Here is a 26,099-nt window from a genome sequence, read left to right as displayed (position 1 = left end):
CAGACGCCATTTGTAGGTTATGTTAGCGTGTGTCTGGATATGAAAAGATTATATAGTTACATTTTGTGACTAAATTAAAAAAATCACAGTTGAGATGTGCTATATAGTATATATCGCTTTACGAGAGTTTACTGTATAGATGCGAAAAAAGTTGGACATACTTATATATACAACTTTATACGAAAAGTTGGATGGTAATATAGTTAAATTTTGTGACTAAATAAAAAAAATCACAGTTGAAAGTTGCTATATACTATACATTGCTTTACGAGAGTTTACTGTATAGATGCAAAAAGGTAAGACATACCTATATATTTACAATTTTATATGAAAAGTTGGACAATAATATACCGGTAGTTACATTTTTCGATTACAAAAAATGACAGTTGAGATTTGCTATATAATATATTGTTGTTCGAGAGTGTACTGTATAGGTAGTCTGACGTAGATTCTGTCGTTCAGATGTGTGGCAGGCTGAGACAGGAACGGTGGAGGCTGAGACTCTTCCCAAACCAGAGGATGCTGGGACGGAAAACCTGCTTCTGCTGCTGCCCAGTTTACCGAACACTAGTGCGCAGCCGCACAAAGGTCTGAACGAGCCAAACATTCTTTAGTCCGAATCCACTGACGATTGCGCATTGTAACGTGTGACGTGACCCACAGGAATCCTGAAGAAGAAGCAGCTGTCGCCCATCGCCGAGAGGAACGCCATCAACCGCATACACAACCAGCTGTCGGGAGACTCTGCCTCTTCACGCGAGGCTCGAGGGGGCGTGGCCAGGCGGGATCATCTGAACGGGACGTCAGCGAGCGGACCAACGAAAACACTTGACAACGACTCGTCTGAATCCGAGTGAGTGATAGCTTTACAGTTTGCGACGATATAAACTATAGAAATCTAGCCGTTGAAATTTACTTTACAGTATATATCGCTTTGCGTGTGAAAAAAGTTGGCCATACTTATAAATATTATAATATTATAAATTATCAACTTTATATGAGCTATTTGATAATATAGTTACATTTTGCGATTAAATAAAAAAAATCACAGTTGAGATTTGCTATATAGCATATATCACTTGTATGCGAATAAAGTTAAATATACTATATTCGAATATACTGAGAATATAAGAAGAAGAGAATATAAAGAATATACTGTATATCGAACTTTATATAATAAGCTTGATGGTAATATAGTTACATTTTGCAACTACATAAAAAAAATCACAGTTGAGATTTGCTATATGGCATAAATCACATTTTTATGTGAATAAAGTTAAATATACTCTATATTGAACTTTTTATACGCAAAGCTGGATGATAATATAGTTACATTTTGCGACTAAATTAAAAAAAACACGCTGTTGAGATTTTCTAAATTTGGAGAAAAACGTGGATATCTTGGATGCAAACGAACAATTTGTTCCCGCGACTTGCTTATACGTCAGTACGTTTTACGAAGGAACGAATAAGTTCAACGTGGCCACAATTTACTAAAATGAGATAATTAATTACATATATTTCATACTATAGAGTTATGAATTTCAAATTTTGACGTTTCCTTTGCTGCTGACATCATCAACCCGCTTTGCCCATCCGTGGGTCAGGTTTCGTTCACATGTGACTGCGATGTGTTTCTTTGCAGATGCTAACGAGCGACGAGGGAATGGAGAGGCGAGGAACAATCTTCTGTTTCTGTCCGTTTGATTTCTCCTCAATTTCACACGACAGCCGATCTGATTCTCTGTGCCAAACGCTGACAAAAATCCCTCGCTTTTACATTTTTGTTTACATACTTGAAGTGAAGCACTTTTTTATTTCTTTCGTCCTCTCGCCGCATTGACTTTTTGTAAATGAGTGAAAATATCAGGGAATTTCCTACATGAAGCTAACGACCGCTGGACTGAGCGATACATGACGCTAACGACCGCTGGACTGAGCGATACATGACGCTAACGACCGCTGGATGAAGCTAACGACCGCTGGACTGAGCGATACATGACGCTAACAACCGCTGGATGAAGCTAACGACCGCTGGACTGAGCGATACATGACGCTAACAACCGCTGGATGAAGCTAACGACCGCTGGACTGAGCGATACATGGCGTTAACAATCGCTGGATGAAGCTAACGACCGCTGGACTGAGCGATACATGGCGTTAACAACCCCTGGATGAAGCTAACGACCACTGGACTGAGCGATACATGGCGTTAACAACCGCTGGATGAAGCTAACGACCACTGGACTGAGCGATACATGGCGTTAACAACCGCTGGATGAAGGTAACGACCACCGGACTGAGCGATACATGACGCTAACAACCGCTGGATGAAGCTATCGACCGCTGGACTGAGCGATACATGATGCTAACAACCGCTGGATGAAGCTAACGACCACTGGACTGAGCGATACATGACGCTAATGACCGCTGGACTGAGCGATACATGATGCTAACAACCGCTGGATGAAGCTAACGACCACTGGACTGAGCGATACATGACGCTAATGACCGCTGGACTGAGCGATACGATTCATGACACTAACAACCGCTGGATGAAGCTATCGACCACTGGACTGAGCGATACATGGCGCTAACAACCGCTGGATGAAGCTAACGACCACTGGACTGAGCGATACATGGCGCTAACAACCGCTGGATGACGTTAACGACCGCTGGACTGAGCGATACATGACGCTAATAACCGCTGGATGAAGCTAACGACCACTGGACTGAGCGATACATGGCGTTAACAACTGCTGGATGAAGCTAACGACCACTGGACTGAGCGATACATGACGCTAATAACCGCTGGATGAAGCTAACGACCACTGAACTGAGCGATACATGACGCTAATAACCGCTGGATGAAGCTATCGACCGCTGGACTGAGCGATACATGATGCTAACAACCGCTGGATGAAGCTAACGACCACTGGACTGAGCGATACATGACGCTAATGACCGCTGGACTGAGCGATACATGATGCTAACAACCGCTGGATGAAGCTAACGACCACTGGACTGAGCGATACATGACGCTAATGACCGCTGGACTGAGCGATACGATTCATGACACTAACAACCGCTGGATGAAGCTATCGACCACTGGACTGAGCGATACATGGCGCTAACAACCGCTGGATGAAGCTAACGACCACTGGACTGAGCGATACATGGCGCTAACAACCGCTGGATGACGTTAACGACCGCTGGACTGAGCGATACATGACGCTAATAACCGCTGGATGAAGCTAACGACCACTGGACTGAGCGATACATGGCGTTAACAACTGCTGGATGAAGCTAACGACCACTGGACTGAGCGATACATGACGCTAATAACCGCTGGATGAAGCTAACGACCACTGAACTGAGCGATACATGACGCTAATAACCGCTGGATGAAGCTAACGACCACTGGACTGAGCGATACATGGCGTTAACAACTGCTGGATGAAGCTAACGACCACTGGACTGAGCGATACATGACGCTAATAACCGCTGGATGAAGCTAACGACCACTGGACTGAGCGATACATGGCGTAAACAACTGCTGGATGAAGCTAACGACCACTGGACTGAGCGATACATGACGCTAACAACCGCTGGATGAAGCTAACGACCGCTGGACTGAGCGATACATGATGCTAACAACCGCTGGATGAAGCTATCGACTGCTGGACTGAGCGATACATGATGCTAACAACCGCTGGATGAAGCTAACGACCACTGGACTGAGCGATACATGACGATAATGACCGCTGGACTGAGCGATACGATTCATGACGCTAACAACCGCTGGATGAAGCTAACGACCACTGGACTGAGCGATACATGGCGCTAACAACCGCTGGATGACACTAATGACCGCTGGACTGAGCGATACATGACGATAATGACCGCTGGACTGAGCGATACGATTCATGACACTAACAACCGCTGGATGAAGCTAACGACCACTGGACTGAGCGATACATGACTCTAATGACCGCTGGACTGAGCGATACGATACATGGCGCTAACAACCGCTGGATGAAGCTAACGACCACTGGACTGAGCGATACATGGCGCTAACAACCGCTGGATGACGCTAACGACCGCTGGATGGAGCGATACATGACGCTAACGACCGCTGGACTGAGCGATACATGACGCTAACGACCGTTGGACTAGCGATACATGGAGGCCTGATGGGAAGGATCTGGTTCCTGACTCAAGCCTTGAGCTGATGCCTTCTCACCAGCAGAGCCTTGATTCCCACTGGAGGAGAACCACACTTTTCATACTCGCTCTTTTTGTACATTTTGGGGACATTTTTATACAAACTTTTAAAAAGACTCACGTTTAAAACCTTTTGAATGAAAACCTTTGTATTTTATAGATTAGCAATGGTCTGAACTGTAAATTGAAACATTTGTCGCAGTGTTGTACAGATCTCTAACACACGAAAAACTCTTGCTGATAGAGTCGTCTTACCCGTCCAAATGGAAGCTCGTTTCCGCCACGTTTTTTTTTTTTTTTTTTTGAAAAACGTAATTGCGAATTTTTAATTCTCACAACTGCGAGTTTATATCTTGCAATTATGACTAAAAGATAAAAAAGGTCATTTCAACTTTATTTCGCTATTCTGACTTTTTACTTACAATTACGAGTTTATATTTCGCAATTCTTAATTAAAAATTGGAATTGGGAATTTTGTATCATAATTTTGACTTTTTCTCGCAACTGAGTTTATATCTCACAATTATGACACAAAATTGTTTAAAGGTAATTGCTGCTTTATATTTCTTAATTCTGATTTTTTTCTCAATTACGAGTTTACATTTCGCAAATCTCGCTACATTTAAAAAGTAATTGCGACTTATCTTTTGATACATTTTTCTCACAATTGTGAGTTTACATCTTGCAATTCTGACAAAAAAATAAAATAAAAAGGTAGTTGCAACTTTATATCTCACAATTCTTACTTTTTCTCTTACAATTGCGACTTTTCTCTCACATTTCAAAGCAATAAAAAGTCAGAATTGTGAGATAAAAAGTCACAATTGCTTAATTTTTTTTTATTCCGTGGAAGAAATGACGCTCTGACTGTAGAAATGCAAACGCCACTGTTGACTTTTAAAACACAATGTGCTGCTCAAGTTTTGATAACACACACGTCAGAATCACGCTGTACAGACATGTTTTATACTCATATGTTGTGCTTTATTACTGTATTTGTTTCAGTCTCATCACTGGAACCAGTTTTAACTGGAAACACGGCTGGAAACTTTGTAAAACACTGACTTGAAGTAAAACTGTTTTTAATATTTAACGTCTCGTTTGTTTTCTCAAGCTGTCACTCAAACTCAAACTGTGATCAAACTCCTAAATATTAACTAGCATTTTTGAGTTTCGCATGTCCTTAAACACTATACTTTTTGTACAGTACAATCGTCATTACAGTATATTATTTTGTTTAGTTTTTGTATTTTTAATAATTATTATTTTATAGCCATCGAATTGGTAAAAACAGTGGTAATGTGACCATTTTTTTTCTTGTGGTGAAATTATAAAAATATATTTTAAAAATACATTTTTAATATTTCCATTTTCATTGGTGTAGGATTTAACAATTGTCAAATTTCAGAGTAATGGCAAGAAACACATTGAATTAAACATTATATTTTTAAATAGTATTTTCTTGTAAAATGTACTAGTTATGAAGCTCATTTCCACCACATAAGAAAAAAAATTATCGTTCAAAAACAAATGAATTGAAATGTGGATTCGCAAGCGGTTGTTCCTGAAGGAGGGCTCAGTAACTTACTTACCCAGTGTTTATGGATCAGCTTCCTCCTTCGAATCACAACCTGTAAGTATTATTAATAATTGTTGCTTTTTTGGGTTTTGAATGGTTTTGTAGCGTCGGGCGCGAGGAGGGAAGGTGCAATAAGTATGTGTGTGTGTCTCCAATGTCAATTTTTGTTAAATATGTGAAATGTTTGTGGCTGTTATTGGAGTTGTCATAAAGAATAGAGCGTCTTGTAGTACTGCAGTGCTTCATCAATATGTTTAGGCGTTATGCTAACAAACAACTGACTGGGTTTGTCATCTGACCAATCACCGCCGATTCGCGTCACGCAAAGGAGTGGCTTGGAAAAATGAGTCGTTGTACGAATCATTTGGGAGTCGGTGAGCAAATCAGTTAAAAATAAATGCATATTATAAGACATGACAAAGTGCTTTTTATCCTTGCATGCATGTTAAACTGTTTTTGGGAACTAAAAATAGGAACATTTGAAATGCTATGATAGGGGCTCTTTAAACGAACGAATGTTTTCCCATCAAAATTAGTGTGTTTCAGGGAAATAGTTTATTCAAGCTGATATAAAACTATGATATGTGATGTAAAATATAGAACCAGCAATGCGTCCTTCATTTCAGGAGATGATAAACATGAATATTTCCCAGTAAAACTGCGTTCGGGCACGTCTGCTGTAATTAAACCCTTCATTCCACTTTTCTCTTCAGTAAGTCTGAAGTTGATGTCTCATGACATGAGGTTTTATCTCGTTTCTGGCACTGACGGCTTGTTATGAATGTGTGTGTCAATCAAACTTCTGCATTTCAAACAATCAAACTCCAAAGCTTCACCTTCAGGCCAGACACAGACACGTTTGGCTCGTTCGCGGCGCATGTGTGTGATCTCGCAGTAAACCGCAGGACTGTAGGGGGCGATAGAGTTTCATCTGTGCAGAAATGCTAAGAATGCAGCGAGTAATGAATTGCGCTTATTTTGGAACACAAGCTTTGCGTTCTTGTAGTTTGTTTCAGGCCTTGCTGTGTGTTTGGTCTGTGTGTGTGTGTGTGTGTTGAAGTTTCGGGGTCAGGTCCACACGTGTTTTTAATGTGTTTGATTTAACTTCTCTGTCCAGGGCGAGATTGAATCGTAAAACATCTCAAGCAAAAAGTGAAAAAGTATGCATGCTGATAATATGAGCTGGACGGATGGAGGAATGAAGGATTGGAGCAGTTTTACCCTGAGGGCCACGACTCACGTGTGTGTGTGTGTGTGTGTTTAGGCTCTCGATCTGCCAAACTGAAATCTTGAAGCTCTGAGTTTTGTCTTTAGAGAGACACTCTGAAACGGCTCAAATCGTTCCTGTTTTAATCGTGGTTTGTTGCGTCATTAGCATGAATGATTAACATTAAAGGGCGCCTTGCAAACATGACAAATGACCTTCTCCTCTGAAGGGACTGTTCTGAGGAGGCCTGAGGACTGACCTCACGAGAGGCCTACGACCGTCTGACCAGACTCAGGAGTCCGCGTGCTCATAGTGACCCTCGATGAGGGTACCGCGATGCAGAGGTCATGTGACGTGTGTGGTACCGCGATGCAGAGGTCATGTGACGTGTGTGTGGTACCGCGATGCAGAGGTCATGTGACGTGTGTGGTACCGCGATGCAGAGGTCATGTGACACGTGTGTGGTACCGCGATGCAGAGGTCATGTGACGCGTGTGTGGTACCGCGATGCAGAGGTCATGTGATACGTGTGTGGTACCGCGATGCAGAGGTCATGTGACGCGTGTGTGGTACCGCGATGCAGAGGTCATGTGACGGCGGTAAAGCATGTGGATCCGGCTCAGTGCCGTGGTATTTCCCTCACCGATGAAGAGGGGGGTGTTCTTTGGTGTTTTGCGGTTTTGTTTGACATTTGTAAGTTGTGTAATCGGCACCGCAGCATGACGCCCGTTCTCAGCAGCTCTGAATCCAATTAGAGTGTGTGTGTGTGTGTGTGAGAGAGATAAAGAGACAGAGAGTGTGTGTTTGAGAGAGAGAGTGTGTGTGTGTGATAGAGAGAGAGAGAGGGAGAGTGTGTGGGTGTGTGTGCGAAAAGACAAGCACAACTTCCCTCTCATGCTCATCAGTAATGCCGGCATCATGAAAGGTCAACAACAAACATTTCTTGTCTGTGTTTTCTTGAACAAAACGCACAAAACAAAAACACTTGCACTGAGAGGCATGATGAAGTGATTATAGTGTGTGTGTGTGTGTGTGTGTGTGTTTGTGCTAATGAGACTCTGGAACACAAGCCAGATTCAACACCTGCAGAGAGGGTGTGTGTGAGTGTGTGTGTGTGAGTGAAAGAGAGAGAGAGGGTGTGTGTGTGTGCGTGTGTGTGAATGTGTTTGTGTGAGTGAGTGTGTGTTTGTGTGAGTGAGTGTGAGTGTGTAAGTGTGTTTGTGTGAGTGAGTGAGTGTGTGTGTGCGCGTGTGAGTGAGTGTGTTTGTGTGAGTGTGTGTGTGAGTGTGTGTGTGTGTGTGTGTGTTCACAGCCCCCCGCTGCAGCAGAATGTGAGGAATGTTCTAGAGCGCCAGTTGCAGTCGGAGCTCAAAACTTATTACTAACAGGTGAGAGAATCTCAGGGCAACAACACAAGCTTCACCTGCAGAGAGAGAGTGTGTGTGAGAGAGAGAGAGAGAGAGAGTGTGTGTGTGTGTATGAGAGAGAGAGTGTGGATGTGTGTGTGTGTGTGTGAGAGAGAGAGAGAGAGAGTCAGGTGAACGTGTTGCTGCCTGTCTGCCAGATTCTGCTGAAGCGCGTCGATCGCTCACACACACACACACACACACACACACACACACAGACACACGTCACGGCAGCGCAGGAATTCAAACACTTCATGCATCACAGCCACTCCACACACACACACACACACACACACATCAACCTCCTGTCATTGTCTCTTCACACTCATGTTTCTCACTGTGACTCTTGTGGCAGATTGTTCTCGCTGCTCTTTATACACTCAGTCGAAGTGAACAGTGAGTCCAGCGAACAGGGACCGTTCTGGCAAAGTTATGAACAAACCGTTTGGCCGAGTCCCTTCCCCGAGAGATCGTCAACTCCCACCTCCAGCGGAGCTTCGATGGATCCCGAGGGAGTCTGGAGACAGCGAGTCCGAGTGGACCATGTTCTCCCCCTCCATTATCGACGCGGCCGCCCAGAGCTGTGGCCGTAAGGTCGCCGGTGCCTGTCGAGGCGGCAATCCCCGATCCCGGACACCAGAAGTGAGGGATGCCGTCAATCAAGAAGGAGTCCTCTTGGGCCCGGCTGGTGGCACTCCTGAGGCAGCTGACAGGTACCGGTACAAGCGGACTGCAGCCCAGGTAGGTGTGGAGGCAAGGAGGGGGAAGCAGTGCTCTACCAATACACACAAGTCAAGTTACCTTCATTTACATAGTGCTGTAGCCCGAGACTGGTCCCCCACTGAAGCTAAGCAGGGCTGAGCCTGGTTAGTACCTGAATGGGACACCTCCTGAGAAAACCAGGTTGCTGTTGGAAGAGGTGTTAGTGAGGCCAGCAGGGGGCGCTCACCCTGTGCTCTGTGTGGGTCCTAACACCCCAGTAGAGCGATGGGGACTGTACTTTCAAAGAGCACTGTCCTTCGGATGAGACGTTAACTCTCTGTGGTCATTAAAAATCCCATGGCACTCTTGGCAAAGAGTAGGGGTTTAACCCTGGTGTCCTGGTCACACTCCCTCCAATGGTCCTTGTGGACTAACAATATGGCTGTTGACCTCAACTGGGGATGTCGTCGGTCGGTGGAAGGAATACTTCGAGGATCTCCTCAATCCCGCCGTCACCTCTTCCATTGAGGAAGCAGAGGCCGAGGACTCGGAGGGGGACTCGTCCATCACCCAAGCTGAAGTCACCAAGGTAGTCAAGAAGCTCCTCGGTGGCAAGATCCGCCCTGAATACCTCAAGACTCTGGATGTTGTGGGGTTGTCTTGGCTGACACGCCTCTGCAACATCGCGTGGCCGTCGGGGACAGTGCCTTTGGACAGATGGGGTGGTGGTCCCTCTTTTCAAGAAAGAGGACCGGAGGGTGTGTTCCAACTACAATGATACACTTGTTAGTCTGTTGGCCAAAGGAGAACTGGCCACCCGACTGAGCCTGGGTTCTCCCACGGTTTTTCTCTGTTCTGCCACTGATGGAGTTTTGGTTCCTTCACTGTCGCCTTCTCCACTTTTGTTGCCATTGGCTTGGCTTGCTCAGCTGGGGACATTACATTTTTTTCTGTTATCAATATTTTTATATTTAGTTAGCAATATTTTTCTGTTATCTCTGTAAACACTCTGTATTGTAAAAATACAGGTAAAATTGTAAAAATTTCTCCCCGGGAAAGTCTATGCCAGGGTTCTGGAGAGGAGAATTCGGCCGATAGTGGAACCTCGGATTCAGGAGGAACAGTGCGGGTTTCGTCCGGGCCGTGGAACACTGGACCAGCTCTATACTCTCTACAGGGTGCTGGAGGGTTCATGGGAGTTTGCCCAACCAGTCCACATGTGCTTTGAGGATTTGGAGAAGGCATTCGACTGTGTCCCCCGAGGCGGCCTGTGGAGGGTGCTCCGGGAATATGGGGTCCGGGGTCCTTTGCTAAGGGCTGTCCGGTCCCTGTATAACCGAAGCAGGAGCTTGGTTCGCATTGCCGGTAGTAAGTCAGACTTGTTCCCGGTGCATGTTGGACTCCGGCAGGGCTGCCCTTTGTCACCGGTTCTGTTCATCATTTTTATGGAGAGAATTTCTAGGCACAGCCAGGGGCCGGAGGGTGTCAGGTTTGGGGACCACACAATTTCATCTCTGTTCTTTGCGGATGATGTTGTCGTGTTGGCCCCTTCACACCAGGACCTTCAGCATGCACTGGGACGGTTTGCAGCCGAGTGTGAAGCGGCTGGGATGAAGATCAGCACCTCCAAATCCGAGGCCATGGTCCTCAGTCGGAAAAGGGTGGCTTGCCCACTACAGGTTGGTGGAGAGATCCTTCCTCAAGTGGAGGAGTTTAAGTATCTCGGGGTTTTGTTCACGAGTGAGGGAAGGATGGAACGGGAGATTGACAGACGGATTGGTGCAGCTTCTGCAGTAATGCGATCGATGTACCGGTCTGTTGTGGTGAAGAAGGAGCTGAGCCGTAAGGCAAACCTCTCGATTTACCGGTCAATCTACGTTCCTACTCTCACCTATGGTCATGAGCTTTGGGTCATGACCGAAAGGACAAGATCCCGGATACAGGCGTCTGAAATGAGCTTCCTCCGCAGGGTGGCTGGGCGATCCCTTAGAGATAGGGTGAGAAGCTCGGTCACTCGGGAGGAGCTCAGAGTAGAGTAGCTCCTCCACACCGAGAGGGGTCAGCTGAGGCGGCTCGGGCATCTGTTCTGGACGCCTTCCCGGGGAAGTGGGGCTCAGGCTTGTTCCGGATTTGGAACCTAGGACATTCTGGAGGGATTATGTCTCCCGGCTGGCCTGGGAACGCCTCGGTGTCCCCCCGGAGGAGCTGGAGGAAGGGTCTAGGGAGAGGGAAGTCTGGAAGACTGCTGCCCCCGGCCCCGGATAATGGATGGATCTGGTCTATAATAATGTTCTCAAAACATTATTTACATTTGGAATGTTCAACCAAACATCTTGTTTTCTGAGGAAGGAAAGTCATGCGGGTTTGAATCAACATGTTGTAAGTCATGTTTCCACTAGTGATTCAGTGATTGTCCTGATAAAGTGATGAATCAGATGCTGGTTTTCCTCTGAAATCCCTTTAAAACCCTGAGACACGGATCCCACACTGAGATCTGGAGTCTCTCTCACACACACACACACACAGATCCGGAGATTCTGACCTAAACACACACACACACACTCACTCAAACATACTGACTCACACATACACACACACACAATTTCGCACAAACTCACTATCAGTCACTCTCTCACTCATTCTCTCATGCAAACACTATCACTCACTCTCTCTCTCTTACACACACACACACACACCTCATGTCTGACCCGCCCCCTAACACACACACTCTCACACACACACCTCATGTCTGACCCGCCCCAAAACACACACACACACACACACACACACTGGTGCTGGGCAGCGACTGAAGCATACGGCTCCACTCCTTGAGTGTTTGAGAGCAGGCGGACATACGTTGTGTTTCTTCTGTCGGTGTGTGTGTGTGTGTGTGTGTGTGTGTTGGTGATGTCATTGTTTAACTCCAGCAGGTCATAACAGGGGAATCATCGGTTGATCATCATCTGAGATCCTTCACACACGCAGACGCTCAGAAACCGTGAGTTACAGTCGCCTCTCCACTTCTGCAAGCTCTATAACTATAGCTATAACTGGCTCTTCCCGCTTCTCTCGGAAATCTCGGATTTGTTGGGAATGTTATTTATGTAAACGGGGAATTTGGTTTCTTGAGGACGTGCTGTTTTTACTGCGTCTGTTCGTTTGGCATAAAACAGAGGAGGCATTTAAGACTTTATTAGAGTCAGGTGGTATCAGACTCTCTCTCTCACACACACACACACACACACACACTCTCTCTCTGTCTCTCTCTCTCTCTCTGGTGTTCTGGACCCAGTGAACTACATTGTTCTGTGATTGTGCGCCAGTTTCTGGCTTGATTGCTCGCCATCGGTGCGAAACCGGCCAGAGAGAGTCCAGAACATTCAGCAGAGACAGGAACCACTGATCCAGCGAACAAGGAACGCTATAAAGTTAGTAGAACACTTTTAACCCTCTGCTGCTCTTCGTTTGACGGTCAAAAATGACAACAAAACAGTTTTTTATTATTATATTGTATTATAATTGTATTAATATTCCTTAATATTTTGTATTATTAGGGGATTTTATGGCATTAAATTATATTTACGCAGTATTCATAATCCTTTTATTCACTTTTGGAGCAAAGACCCACAAATTACATTTCCAAGTTTGACGTGACACTCGGCAGATTATTGATGATGTGAGAAAAAAGTTTTAAAACTTGGAAAGTTTAGAAATTTAGATAAATAATGTTCACAGCTCCATTAAACCTTCAGATCATGGACATGATGTTTGTGTGTGTTCTCACAGCAAGTGCCAAAACCTTTACCAAGTTTCGTAACATTCCAATGAAGTAAAAAAATTAAAAACGTAAAGATTTTCGAAGAGCACCAGAGGGTTTAATATTACTACTAGTTTGAGAACATTCAAGAATGATACAATGGAATGTTCCTTTAACGTTAAATTAAAAAATATAACCTGGATGTCAGAGAACCTTTTCATAACTTAATGATGGTGTTAGCAAAACATTCTTAGCACACATTTTGTTAGCTGGGAAAACTTTTTATCTCATAAACGCAGTTAATAGAAGCAGCACGCACTGAGGCTCTTGATCTCCGATGATTTCCAGCGTTACTGTTGTGTTTTCAGGGATCGTGATGTGGCCGCGCGTTCTGCTAGCGTGTTTGCTGCTGGAGTTCTGCTGCGCGGCTCCACACGCTCACATCAACCGGCTCGCGCTCTTCCCCGACAAGAGCGCCTGGTGTGAAGCCAAGAACATCACGCAGATCGTGGGACACACGGGCTGCACGCCACGATCCATACAAAACAGGTCACACACACACACACTCTTAATGTTGTCCAGTTTAGGGAATTCTTGAACATTTCTCTGTGTGTTCGTTTGACCAAAGTAAACATTTGTTGCTTTTTTGCCAATGGGGTAAGAAAAATAGTCATAATTCTAACAGAAAAATATATAGATATTTTTCTTACACCATTAGCAGATAATGTTGCTTTTGTTCATTTATTTCGATATTTGGACTGGAAACCCTAAGTAAGAAAAGCATTACACTCTTAATATTGTTCAGTTTAGGGAATTCTTGAACATTTCTCTGTGTTGGTTTGACCTAATTAAACATTAGCCTTATGAAATGCTGCGATACTTGAGCAGCGCAACGATTGCAGATTATCATCTGTTGTGTTTGCTTGTGTGTTGTGTTTTTCAGGGCCTGTCTGGGTCAGTGTTTCAGCTACAGCGTTCCCAACACATTCCCACAGTCCACCGAGTCTCTGGTCCATTGTGACTCCTGCATGCCGGCGCAGACACAGTGGGAGGTGGTGAGTGTGTCTCGTTACACACACGCTGAGTTTGACAACGACACACACACTTATGAGCCGCACTGCTGCACAACAGTTCAGAGGACTGAAATAGTGAAAACTGCAAAAGTGCTGTGAGTAAATGATAACATTTGTGCCGCAGTAGTGAAAACGACAGATCTTATGTTTGTGGTAAGAGTGAAAACGACAGATCGTATATTTGTAGTAATAGTGAAAACGACAGATCGTATATTTGTAGTAATAGTGAAAACGACAGATCGTATATTTGTAGTAATAGTGAAAACGACAGATCGTATATTTGTGGTAATAGTGAAAACGACAGATCGTATATTTGTAGTAATAGTGAAAACGACAGATCTTATATTTGTAGTAATAGTGAAAACGACAGATCGTATATTTGTGGTAATAGTGAAAACGACAGATCGTATATTTGTAGTAATTGTGAAAACGACAGATCTTATATTTGTAGTAATAGTGAAAACGACAGATCGTATATTTGTGGTAATAGTGAAAACGACAGATCGTATATTTTTAGTAATAGTGAAAACGACAGATCTTATATTTGTAGTAATAGTGAAAACGACAGATCGTATATTTGTAGTAATAGTGAAAACGACAGATCGTATATTTGTGGTAATAGTGAAAACGACAGATCTTATATTTGTAGTAATAGTGAAAACGACAGATCGTATATTTGTGGTAATAGTGAAAACGACAGATCGTATATTTGTGGTAATAGTGAAAACGACAGATCGTATATTTGTAGTAATAGTGAAAACGACAGATCTTATATTTGTAGTAATAGTGAAAACGACAGATCGTATATTTGTGGTAATAGTGAAAACGACAGATCTTATATTTGTGGTAATAGTGAAAACGACAGATCGTATATTTGTAGTAATTGTGAAAACGACAGATCTTATATTTGTAGTAATAGTGAAAACGACAGATCGTATATTTGTGGTAATAGTGAAAACGACAGATCTTATATTTGTAGTAATTGTGAAAACGACAGATCTTATATTTGTAGTAATTGTGAAAACGACAGATTTCATATTTGAAGTAACTGTGAAAACGACAGATCTTGTATTTGTAGTAATAGTGAAAAAGACAGATTTCATATTTGTAGTAATTGTGAAAACAACAGATCTTATATTTGTAGTAATAGTGAAAACGACAGATTTCATATTTGTAGTAATTGTGAAAACGACAGATCTTATATTTGTAGTAATTGTGAAAACAACAGATTTCATATTTGAAGTAACTGTGAAAACGACAGATCTTATATTTGTAGTAATAGTGAAAACGACAGATTTCATATTTGTAGTAATTGTGAAAACGACAGATTTCATATTTGTAGTAATAGTGAAAACGACAAATTTCATATTTGAAGTAACTGTGAAAACGACAGATTTCATATTTGTAGTAATAGTGAAAACGACAAATTTCATATTTGAAGTAACTGTGAAAACGACAGATCTTATATTTGTAGTAATTGTGAAAACGACAGATCTTATATTTGTAGTAATAGTGAAAAAGACAGATTTCATATTTGTAGTAATTGTGAAAACGACAGATTTCATATTTGTAGTAATAGTGAAAACGACAGATCTTATATTTGTAGTAATAGTGAAAACGACAGATTTCATATTTGTAGTAATTGTGAAAACGACAGATTTCATATTTGTAGTAATAGTGAAAAAGACAGATTTCATATTTGTAGTAATAGTGAAAACGACAGATTTCATATTTGTAGTAATAGTGAAAACGACAGATTTCATATTTGTAGTAATAGTGAAAACGACAGATTTCATATTAGAAGTAATAGTGAAAACGACAGATTTCATATTTGTAGTAATTGTGAAAACGACAGATTTCATATTTGAAGTAATAGTGAAAACGACAGATTTCATATTTGTAGTAATAGTGAAAACGACAGATTTCATATTTGTAGTAATAGTGAAAACGACAGATTTCATATTTGAAGTAATAGTGAAAACGACAGATCTTATATTTGTAGTAACTGTGAAAACGACAGATTTCATATTTGTAGTAATAGTGAAAACGACAGATTTCATATTTGTAGTAATAGTGAAAACGACAGATTTCATATTTGAAGTAATAGTGAAAACGACAGATCTTATATTTGTAGTAACTGTGAAAACGACAGATTTCATATTTGTAGTAATAGTGAAAACGACAGATTTCATATTTGTAGTAATTGTGAAAACGACAGATCGTATATTTGTAGTAATAGTGAAAACGACAGATCGTATATTTGTAGTAATAGTGAAAACGACAGATTTCATATTTGTAGTAATTGTGAAAATGACAGATTTCATATTTGTAGTAATAGTGAAAAAGACAGATCTTATATTTGTAGTAATAGTGAAAACGACAGATCTTATATTTGTAGTAATAGTGAAAACGACAGATTTCATATTTGTAGTAATTGTGAAAACGACAAATCTTATATTTGTAGTAATTGTGAAAACGACAGATTTCATATTTGTAGTAATTGTGAAAACGACAAATCTTATATTTGTAGTAATAGTGAAAACGACAGATTTCATATTTGTAGTAATAGCGAAAATGAAAAAATCATATTGAAAATGGTAGAAATTGTAGAAATACTGAATCCAAATTGAGCATTTTTTCCTATTCCAGTACAAATATGATCATGTAGTTGCAATATAGATTGAGTTATAATCCAATTTTCACTTTTGCAAATTGTCCCAAATTTCATAAATATTGTGACTAACTGATCGTCTACTGCACACTACAGAAGTCCCGCCGCTCGCGGGGTGTGTGTGTGTGAACGCCGTTAGCTTCTCGTCCGCCGGAGTGATGAATGTGGCGTGTGGCGCACTGTAACACAAGAGCTGCAACTAAACCACAAATACCTATTTAACATCCGCGCAATGATGGATGGACTAGCGAGAGACTCTTTATGAGGCGTGTTGAAAGACAACAAACACACTCATCAGTCTTGCACAGAGACCACAGCATGTTTTAACCGAGTGTGTGTGTGTGTGTGTGTGTGTTTACAGTATTTAGCAGCGGGCTTTAGTTCTGCCCTCTAGTGTTGAAGTTTATTTAGCTTTGCCTGGCAGACGACGGAATGTTTGACCACAGTGTGTGTGTGTGTGTGTGTGTGTGAGATGTCAGCATATGAAAGTAATGTCTTTGTTTGGCCTGGTTCTCACCCGTGGAGATCTGAGAATCGCTGTATTGACGTTAACTGAACATTGTGATGCACAAAGAATGTTGGACTTGAAAAGCTTTTGCTATATTTACGTGCTAACATCATGTTCTGGTTCTCTGTCAGCGTTAGCCGCGGACTCAAAGGGGCCGCCCTCTGCTACTTATTATGTTCTTTTAAACAATCTGGTTTTGATAGAGAGCAGTTCATGTTCGGTGAGTTAAACAGACTGAGGCTCGTGTTGACAAAGACCTGCAGTAATGTGACCGAACCTGATCTGACCCTGAACGCTCACTTACAGTAGACTAGCGTTAGCCTGACGCTACACAGTGTGCTAACCAGAGCCACGCAGAGTCTCATTTATAACACTGATGTAATGAATTCATTTCAGAATTCACTCTTTCTTTTTCCAGGAGTGTTTTACTGTTTGTTTCTAGCAGATAAAAATATAATCTAAGAACGTTTTGTTATAAAAACGTTATTTCTGAATGCTCTAAATATCGTTCCGTTGTATCATTCTTCAAACGTTATGGAAACTTTAATTTTGAACGTTCTGAAACAAGAAACTAAAAAACACATTCCCTGTACACTGTATGAATAATGTTTTTATGCTAATGTTTTGAGAACATTATTACACACCAGATCACTTTGAACATTTGTTCTATTAGACGTTTGTTTATAGCATTGAAAGATCAACGTGTGATCGTCAAGTCAACCAGTGGATCTCGGAGTGAGTGAGTGAGTGGAGGCGGGGCTCATCTGCATATTCATAGAACCGCGCATACTAAATGAGGCAAGGGTGTCGGGTTACATTCACAAAATTTTAAGACATTTTTTCAAGGAAAAAGCTTTTAATATGTAATTTTGGTGATCAAAGATGAGTTTTAAAGGATAAAATTATTAACAACATCATTCTTGAAGCAAAAAGTCTGTTTTTCTGTTGCAGACACTCAAAAGTAGTCATGCATTTTGACACTTTCATCTAGCCGTGTATTACCATAAAAAGACTCTTAACTGTGTGCAAGACGTGTTGTTCTCTTCATTTGCATTACATTTATTCATTTAGCAGAGGCTTTTATCCAAATGAGGAGAGAACAAGCGTTGTGGCCAAGCAGAACCTGCCCGTCTCTCTCCTGAGCCAACCCTGAGTGTGTTATCGTGCAGTTCCTCCTCTGGCCACTAGAGGCGCTGCAGGAGAGACTCACTCCCATAGAGCCGCATGTTAAACTGGCCAACTGTACAGCAGAAACACATGTTCACAGTCTGCTGTTGAAGTGCTGTTGGTCTATATCGCTAATGCTGCCCTTCATGACGACTGTGAGCGGGGATTTATTATAACTCAGCCGTTTAAATTATATTAAGCCTTAAAGTTCTGCATAATTAAGGGCGTGGCCACTTGAGTGACAGGTGGATTGCCGCTGATGTCACTGCTAGCCGTTTGTCTGCTAAAGTTACCTCAGCTAATCCGCCTCGCCGCACATGTTCGTTTATCCGGGAGTGACGCGCGGCCAAGATGGCGACGGCTGGCTCCGCCCACTTTGGGCTTCAGAAACACTACAGTCGGGTGACGTCACACACTCTACACACATGTTTATTTACAGTCTATGATTGTGTCACTCCAGTATGACCTCAAATCGCCTCAGATTTCCAACTCTCACCGATCAGGTCATGCTGACTGCGTGTGTGTGTGTGTGTGTGTGCGCAGGTGACCCTGGACTGCGCCGACAGTGATGAGGCCCCGCGCGTGGATAAGCTAGTGGAGCGGATCCTGCACTGCAGCTGCCAGTCGTGCAGTAAAGACAGCGGCCAGGAGGGGGCGCTAGTGCAGATCTACCCGTCAGAGCTGTCAGACGACACACACACACACGCGCATTCAGACACACTACCACCCGAGGGCGGGTGACGCCCGACTCTCGCTCTGTTCAAAGCACTTTTACACGTAGAGATCATGACACTAATCCAGACTTTAGCACAATCACTGAAGCCTCATTCAGCTCTGTGAATACACACACACACACACACACTCCACTTTATATTACTGACGCATTTACACACCACCAGATCTATATATACACCTAATGTAGCCTACAGGAGCACATGTGTGTCACTTATGTACAATTGTTTAATCACAATAAAATGTGAAATCACCTCGCGTGTGAATGCTTCTTCTTAAACACCGCCGTTCAAACGCTTCGGATCCGGAACATTTTTTTATTAAAAATACAGTAAAAACAGTAATATTGTGAAAAATTATGAACATTTTAAATGTCTCTTGTAATGTAATTAATCTTTTATAACATATAAATGTCTTTACTGTCACTTTTGATTCATTGAATTAATCATTAAAGATGAATAAAGGTATTTATTTATTTGATTTATTTCCTTTTTTTTACTTTTTAAATCAAATAAACGCAGCCTTGGTGAGCAGAAGAGACTTCTTTTAAAAACATAAAAAATCTTGCCGATCCAGGAGACTGGTAGTGTACATCACAGCAGCGTAATGTTATGCATTCGCAACAAAAAGCATATTTTTATTTATGAAGCGTTTTTCACAACACTTGTCAACAATCCTCCTTTAAAGCCCCAGTGAGCGAGTCAAATGTCGCACAGTAATGGTTTATGAGTAATAATTGATGTATGTCCTGCTTTGATGCAGTTACAGTGATTTTCAGATGGAAAGGCCAGTGTTTGCCATGGTAACCGCTTTCTGACACACATTTACAAGGAAATTGCAGGAAGAACAAGAGCTTGTGTGTGTTATAAAGCCAAGAAACACGCACACACACACTTGATCATGACGACTTTCCTCTGACTTCTGTTGTGTTAGTTTGGAACATTTTTTCATCCTCACACAAACATTTCAGCATTTCTCCATTATTATTATATTTTGACGCCATGCTTCGGTTGACCAGCAGGTGGCGCTGTGAGCATGTGTGTGTTTTTTGGACAGAACTTTTCAACTGATTTAGTCTTTTTCCATCCGCTCTGCATTTTTAGAGAAAAAGTATATACATATGGACGACATTCATATATGTTTGGCCCATTTCCCCCCTTTTTGTGTTTGTTATTAGCCTTTAGATAGGCTAGCGCTGCATTTTCTGTCAAGCTTCATCACAGAGTGCTTACAAACTAAAAATGTCTTGTGATCAGAACACTTATTAGCTTCACTGTAAGCCATTAGCTCCAACACAGCCAACTTAGAAAGTCACGACTCAAAGAAAATCGTGAGCTTCCACAGTGATAATTATGTTTTCGTGAGGCGGGGAGTCTTCATCTCATGTTGTGTTACAGAGTTTGCTTTGTTTCCTCTGAAATAAACCCTTATTAAATCCTAAAGTCCTGAATGATTGATGATTATTATCAGACATGTATCTCAACTATCAGGAAACATTCTGAGAATATTCTCTCAAAGTTATGAACAAACGTTCTTCCAGTAGCTAACATTAATAGAACGCTGTTCTCAAAATATTAGCACAAAAATATTTATACATCGTTGATGGTGCATTTAGTTTGACATTCATGAACATTCAAAAAGTAACGTTACCACCCAGACAGTAACATACGGGCCAGATACAGGCTACATCCGGTGCATATGTGGAATCCAGGATTTGGGCCGGATCTGGGCCGACAGTATATGTTGCTGTCTGGGAATAACCAAGAAAAAAACTAAATGGTTTGAACTGTTAACAATCAGAAACAATGTTTTCATAACTTAATGGAAATATTAGCAAAACGTTATTAGAAACGTTATTTCGACATTCTTACAAACTTTTACCACAGTAAACATTTCCTTAAAAGTACCACAGTTACTACAGTAAATCTTGATATTTACGTTACCATTTATTTAAAAAAAGAAATTGAACCTTTTATCCATCCGTGTCCTCAGAGCTCTGCCCATCTCTCTCTCTCTCTCTCTCTCTCTCTCTCTCTCTCTCTCTCTCTCTCTCTCTCTCTCTCTCTCTCTCTCTCTCTCTCTCTCTCAGTGTGATGTTTGTATCCTCTGGATAACGGGATAAAGTCACCTCAGCTGCTGTACATCAGGTAAGACGCTGAAAACTTCTTCCTGTATTGCTGTAATCTCCGAGTTTTGTTATTACAGCTCTTTTCTCAAACTGTTGTTCTCGCTCCGACGACACGGATCCAGTGGATGTTCGGGTGTTCAAGCACACTGTGTCCCAATATGAGCATCTTGGGCGCATTCGCTTTCCGGTCAGTTTAATCGATTCCGTTAAAATACCGTTAACTCGGAACGCGCCAAAAAGACGCTTAAATAAAGCGCGCGAAAAGTGTTTGTTCAGTTCTGATCTGATTCTCAAATCTTTGTTCATGATGTGTCCAGACTAACTAGAGATAATCAATCAATTAGTCAATCACACAGTTGCATGTGTATAAACGACATCGTCAGGTTTTGATTTTAACGAAATCTCAAAGAACTCTGTTTATTGAAATAAAATATAGTGCTACAGTAGTGAAATCAGTTAAATCAAATGTACTTTTATGTTGTTTATTGAGGCAACGCCCTCAAGTAAAGGCTTGGAAAAAAACGTTTTTGAAGATGTTTGGGTTGTCTTATCATTCATAAAAAACAAAACATTCAATTCTAAAATATCTTAATTACCATTAAAGGGTTAGTTCACCCAAAAATGAAAATTAAGTCATTAATTACTCACCCCCATGCTGTACCAACCCCGTAAGACCTTCGTTCGTCTTCGGAACATAAATGAAGATATTTTTGATTAAATTTGAGAGCTGGATCACTACCACATTGGCTCCTAAGGGACTGGCTCTTGACGGCCCAGAAAGTCAATGAAGAAAATGTTTAAATATCCCAGATAGCAAACTGACATTGAATCAACGTAGAAACATGACATCGAAACAACGTTGATCTGACATTGTTTTGCTCATCGAATTAACGTTGAACCAACGTCAGACGCGTCATTCTTTCAAAACTAACGGAAAATCAACTTGAAATCAACGCGTTGTTTCAACGTTATGAAAGCAAACCAATTTTCGATTTTCATTTAGCTTTGAAGAATGCCGCGTCTGACGTTGGTTCAACGTTAATTCGATGAGCAAAATCAACGTTGTTTCAATGTCATGAGAGACGTCGTTTCCACGTTGATTCAATGTCAGTTTGCTGTCTGGGATCCCAAGTGACTACCGTGGCTCAACTATATATTTATCAAGCGACGCGAATACTTTTTGTGCGAAAAAACAAACAAAAATAACGAGTTTATTTGACTATTTCTTTTCTTCCTTGTAGGCCAGAAACGAGACTTCCTTAGATTTCCACGACGCATGCGCGAGAATTGCGATCTGCTTACACCAGCTTACACTACTTCAGATCGCAATTCTCGCGCATGCGTCGTGGAAATCTAAGGATCCATTTTCTTCATTGACTTTCTGGGCCGTCAAGAGGCAGTCCTTTAGGAGCCAATGTGGTAGTGATCCAGCTCTCAAATTTAATCAAAAATATCTTCATTTGTGTTCCGAAGACGAACGAAGGTCTTACGGGGTTGGTACAGCATGGGGGTGAGTAATTAATGACTTAATTTTCATTTTTGGGTGAACTAACCCTTTAACCTAAAATCACTTCAAGCCTTGCTTTATTAATGAGTTTGATCTTATGTTTCATGTTGTGTATCTGTGGACAGAAACATTGATCTGTTGTCGCTCATCTGTATCTTTATTTTCATAGATGTTATCTCAATAAACTTGTTCCTTTATGTCTTTGTTCAGAAAAATTGTAAAAAAAAGAAAAGTTTTTACATTTCTGAGACTGACTGACTCGAATCTAAGCTATTTGTAGTCTGCAAAAAACAACATTAATATAAGTGAAAGTAAATGTTTATACATGTACAGTCAGATTTTTTTTCCATAATTCAGGAAAGGATCTTTTTATAATATCTAATTATAATATCGTTCACATCAGTAGCATCTCCAGCTAGGTTTTATTAGCATGACAACAAAAACAGGACAGAGCTGAATAAGGTCCGTTCACACCAAGAACAATGACTTAAAGGTTCAACACCAATTTATAATCGTTATAGTTAGTGTGGACTTCACTATTCAGTCAGAGTTTAAGGGCTGTTCACATCAAGAATGATAACTACAACGATAACTACATTACTGTCCGCGATATCGTTCTGTTTATTATAAGCGCGCTGCAGTTTTGCCGTCTGTCGCTTTCAATGCCTGAGCTCTTCAAAGCAGGATGGATTCTGATTGGCTGTCAATGTTTTTATGGTTCATCTGTGGGGAAAAAATCGTTCTGAAAATGTATCGTATTTGTAGTGTGTACTTCTTTTAAATGTTGATATAGTTTTACAGCTATATCTTTAGTTTTATTGTTATAGGTCTGAATAAAACTACAAATACAAAAAGCTTGTCAATAATTATTAAAAAAAAGCCACTTTTACTAAAATCATGTGAAAAAGCCCGCTGCGACTCGTCACTTGCTGGCGCTATAACTGAGTCTGATTGGTCTCGAAAATTGGCATGCGTTGTCTTAAACCGAGTGAGTCTCTCCTGCAGCGCCTCTAGTGGCCAATGGCGGAACAGCAGGATAACACACTCAGGGTTGGCTTTAAGAGAGAGACTGCGAGGCTTGTGCTTAGTGTGAACAAACTACTGTTTCAACATTAACATGTGTGTGTGTGTGTGTGTGTGTGTGTGTGTTGAGGATGTGTGGTATGGCGGTGCTGTTAGATGACGGTGGCGGTGATGAAGACTTCGACGTGTGTGATGGGGTCCGGATGCTCGCTCCTCCTCCTGTGGCGCAGTGTGACGGTGGGGTGTGGGGGCCTCGACGGGGCCGATGCGAGTGTGTGTTGTGGACGCTGGTCCTGCTGCTGTGGGACGTTGTGCTGCTGCTGGTGTGTGTGGGGCTGATGGTCCTGGTGTTCAGTCTGATTCTGCTGCCCGCCGGCCTGCTGCTGTACGCCGGCTTTCTGTGCCACTCGCGGGTACGTATACACACACACACACACACGAACACATAAAAGTGTATCTATTCTTCATAAAAGTGCATCTGTCCATCATAAAAGTGCTCCACATGGCGCGGCAAGGGAGAGTAATCATGGGCTAATTTTCATTTTTGGGTGAACTGTCCCTTTAAGCACGCAGAATAATGCAAGTTAACTTTTCTTTTGTAATCGCAAGGTTTTTGAACTATTACGTAAACATGTTATCCGTAATTGGGTGAACTGTGCAGTGATGTCCTGATCTCCGACAGGTGGTGTCGTCTTCGGCTCCTCTCTGCCAATACCTGGACGACAACAGTTGCTCCGCCCTCATCATCCTGGGCTTCGTCATGATGTCACCGCTCGTTGTGGTTGCTGCGGCGACATTCTGCGCTCTTCTCAGGAGGCTCCACCTACTTTTATATTTTCAGCCAATCACAGGAGCCCGGTACCAAGGGCGGGGCTTGTGCTGGAGGCGGGACTTCCACGCCTGGGTTTGACGGACAGGCACACACACCGATCTCGGGAGTGAGTGACGTCATGGGACAGCGACGGCGCATCTGTAAATGTAACACACTCCGAACCGAGGATTATGTGTTTCAGACAAACGAATCTTTTCACGTGGCCGAGAAATGAATAAGAAATTCAAGAAGCAGTGTTACCGAGAACTAGTCAAATCGGCTAACACTTTTGTGTCCTTGTTACGTATGCACTTACCGTAGTAATATCAGTAAATTATGCATAATTACGTTCAACTAACCCTAATCCTACCCTAACCCTATAGTAAGTACATGTAGTTAATTATTATTATATTACAGTATATACTTCAGTGTTCCCGAACTGGTGTTACGGCGGTGTGTAGGGTTAGCCCGTGGATGTTGATGTGTACATCTGTGTGTAATGTGAATAAACCGCTGAATTCAAACCTGTGCTGGACTTCATTTCCACATCGGATCCGTCCCACGAGATGAAAATATCTGGTTATTATAAATGCATGAGGCTCGGATTAGTCCTGCTATATAGGGCACGCTAACACTCCCGAGAACCGTAACTTCCAGAGTTGTTCTTGGAGAGTTGGAGATCTGCATATGCAAAACTCTTATCGACCCAGTGTACACTGTGATTTATCACCGTGGCAACAGGCAGCGGCTGGACCTTTGCCATGGCAACGTAATGGGACGAGCGAGTGTCGAGGTAATGACAAATAATGACGAGAGAGAGAGACGGACAGAACGTATGGAGAGCAAGAGTTCCAGCTGAAAGAGTTCCACATGCCGTTAGTTAATCGGCTCATGATGTTCCACACACACGTGTTTTTAAAGATCTGCTCATTCGTAGCGACCAAGACTATCAAACTAAAACAGGACTAAAAGCTTCATAACATATAGTCCATGTGACTCGAGTCATTCCTGCTCTTTTAAACTCTTTAGATTGTAAACAGCAAAAACAATTAAAGTCTCGCTGTGGTGAGAGTCCAGCTTTTAATGTTGTTTATGTGTGTATTTGTTGTGTTTAATATGCTTTAAGACACACCGTGTGTAAAGTCGACAGTATTTCCTCCTTAAAACTGCAGTGAACCAATCAGATCAACGTGTGAACGAGTGAGTGGAGGCGGGGCTCATCTGCATATTCATGGAACTGCAAATACTTAATGAGGCGAGGGTGTCGAGTTACATTCAAGATATTTTAAGACATTTTGGTGATCAAAGATGAGTTTTAACTATTGACTACAGGGGGACCTCGATATCTTCTCCTGTAAATGTATCTTGATTTAAAGGTGCAGTGTGTAATTTTCAGAAATGCAATATCATAAACATAACTGTGTTCAGTGGTGTATAAAGAGCTTACGTAATGAGGTTCATTAGCTTATAATGCGGCGTTTCTCTCTACACCCACAACGTTTCGTCACTATGTTGTTCTTCGTGTAAAGCTAAACTTACACACTGCACCTTTAAGAATGTCAGGCTATCTGTGACCGCAATAATTATGTAATTATGATCATTAT

General features: G+C 42.0%; 3 protein-coding genes across 5 annotated transcripts in view; all 3 read left to right on the top strand.

Moving 5' to 3' along the window:
- celsr2 (cadherin, EGF LAG seven-pass G-type receptor 2) overlaps nucleotides 1-5,317 on the top strand; it is a 46,779-nt gene extending 41,462 nt beyond the window's left edge. Inside the window, exons 31-33 of the mRNA XM_039682635.2 lie at nucleotides 463-588; nucleotides 664-853; nucleotides 1,646-5,317. Coding sequence (XP_039538569.2) covers nucleotides 463-588; nucleotides 664-853; nucleotides 1,646-1,652 — 323 coding nt within the window. The 3' untranslated portion in view covers nucleotides 1,653-5,317. The remainder of the gene's footprint in view (nucleotides 1-462; nucleotides 589-663; nucleotides 854-1,645) is intronic.
- A 6,609-nt stretch (nucleotides 5,318-11,926) lies between these two features.
- Nucleotides 11,927-19,280, top strand: nbl1 (NBL1, DAN family BMP antagonist). Of its 3 annotated transcripts, none has more exons than XM_039682549.2 (4): nucleotides 11,927-12,116; nucleotides 13,244-13,424; nucleotides 13,819-13,930; nucleotides 18,838-19,280. In XM_039682549.2, the coding sequence occupies exons 2-4, from the start codon at nucleotides 13,252-13,254 to the stop codon at nucleotides 19,033-19,035; spliced, it is 483 nt and encodes a 160-aa protein (XP_039538483.1). In that variant the 5' UTR covers nucleotides 11,927-12,116; nucleotides 13,244-13,251; the 3' UTR covers nucleotides 19,036-19,280. The 3 variants fall into 3 exon arrangements, with proteins under 3 accessions (XP_039538483.1, XP_039538484.1, XP_088989304.1); XM_039682550.2 differs by lacking the exon at nucleotides 11,927-12,116 and adding an exon at nucleotides 12,141-12,546; XM_089133178.1 differs by lacking the exon at nucleotides 11,927-12,116 and having other exon boundaries at nucleotides 13,198-13,424.
- Nucleotides 19,281-21,072: 1,792 nt separating this feature from the next.
- On the top strand, nucleotides 21,073-25,019 carry tmem88bl (transmembrane protein 88b-like). The gene is made up of 3 exons (XM_039682546.2): nucleotides 21,073-21,173; nucleotides 23,815-24,097; nucleotides 24,367-25,019. Exons 2-3 carry the CDS (start codon nucleotides 23,816-23,818, stop codon nucleotides 24,592-24,594), a joined length of 510 nt encoding a protein of 169 aa, XP_039538480.2. The 5' UTR covers nucleotides 21,073-21,173; nucleotide 23,815; the 3' UTR covers nucleotides 24,595-25,019.
- The last annotated feature ends 1,080 nt before the right edge of the window (nucleotides 25,020-26,099 follow it).

The sequence above is a fragment of the Pimephales promelas genome, chromosome 2 (assembly GCF_988280905.1).
Source record: "Pimephales promelas chromosome 2, fPimPro1.hap1.1, whole genome shotgun sequence".
In the NCBI taxonomy this organism is placed as follows: Eukaryota; Metazoa; Chordata; class Actinopteri; order Cypriniformes; family Leuciscidae; genus Pimephales; species Pimephales promelas.
This window is presented reverse-complemented; position numbering and strand designations above follow the sequence as displayed.

Coding starts and splice junctions, on each gene's coding strand:
- nbl1 (XM_089133178.1), top strand. CDS start 13,213: ATGATTTCCAGCGTTACTGTTGTGTTTTCAGGGATCGTGATGTGGCCG. Junction 13,425..13,818: donor CCACGATCCATACAAAACAG/GTCACACACACA, acceptor TGTGTTTTTCAG/GGCCTGTCTGGGTCAGTGTT. Junction 13,931..18,837: donor CGCAGACACAGTGGGAGGTG/GTGAGTGTGTCT, acceptor GTGTGTGCGCAG/GTGACCCTGGACTGCGCCGA.
- tmem88bl (XM_039682546.2), top strand. CDS start 23,816: ATGTGTGGTATGGCGGTGCTGTTAGATGACGGTGGCGGTGATGAAGAC. Junction 24,098..24,366: donor GCTTTCTGTGCCACTCGCGG/GTACGTATACAC, acceptor GATCTCCGACAG/GTGGTGTCGTCTTCGGCTCC.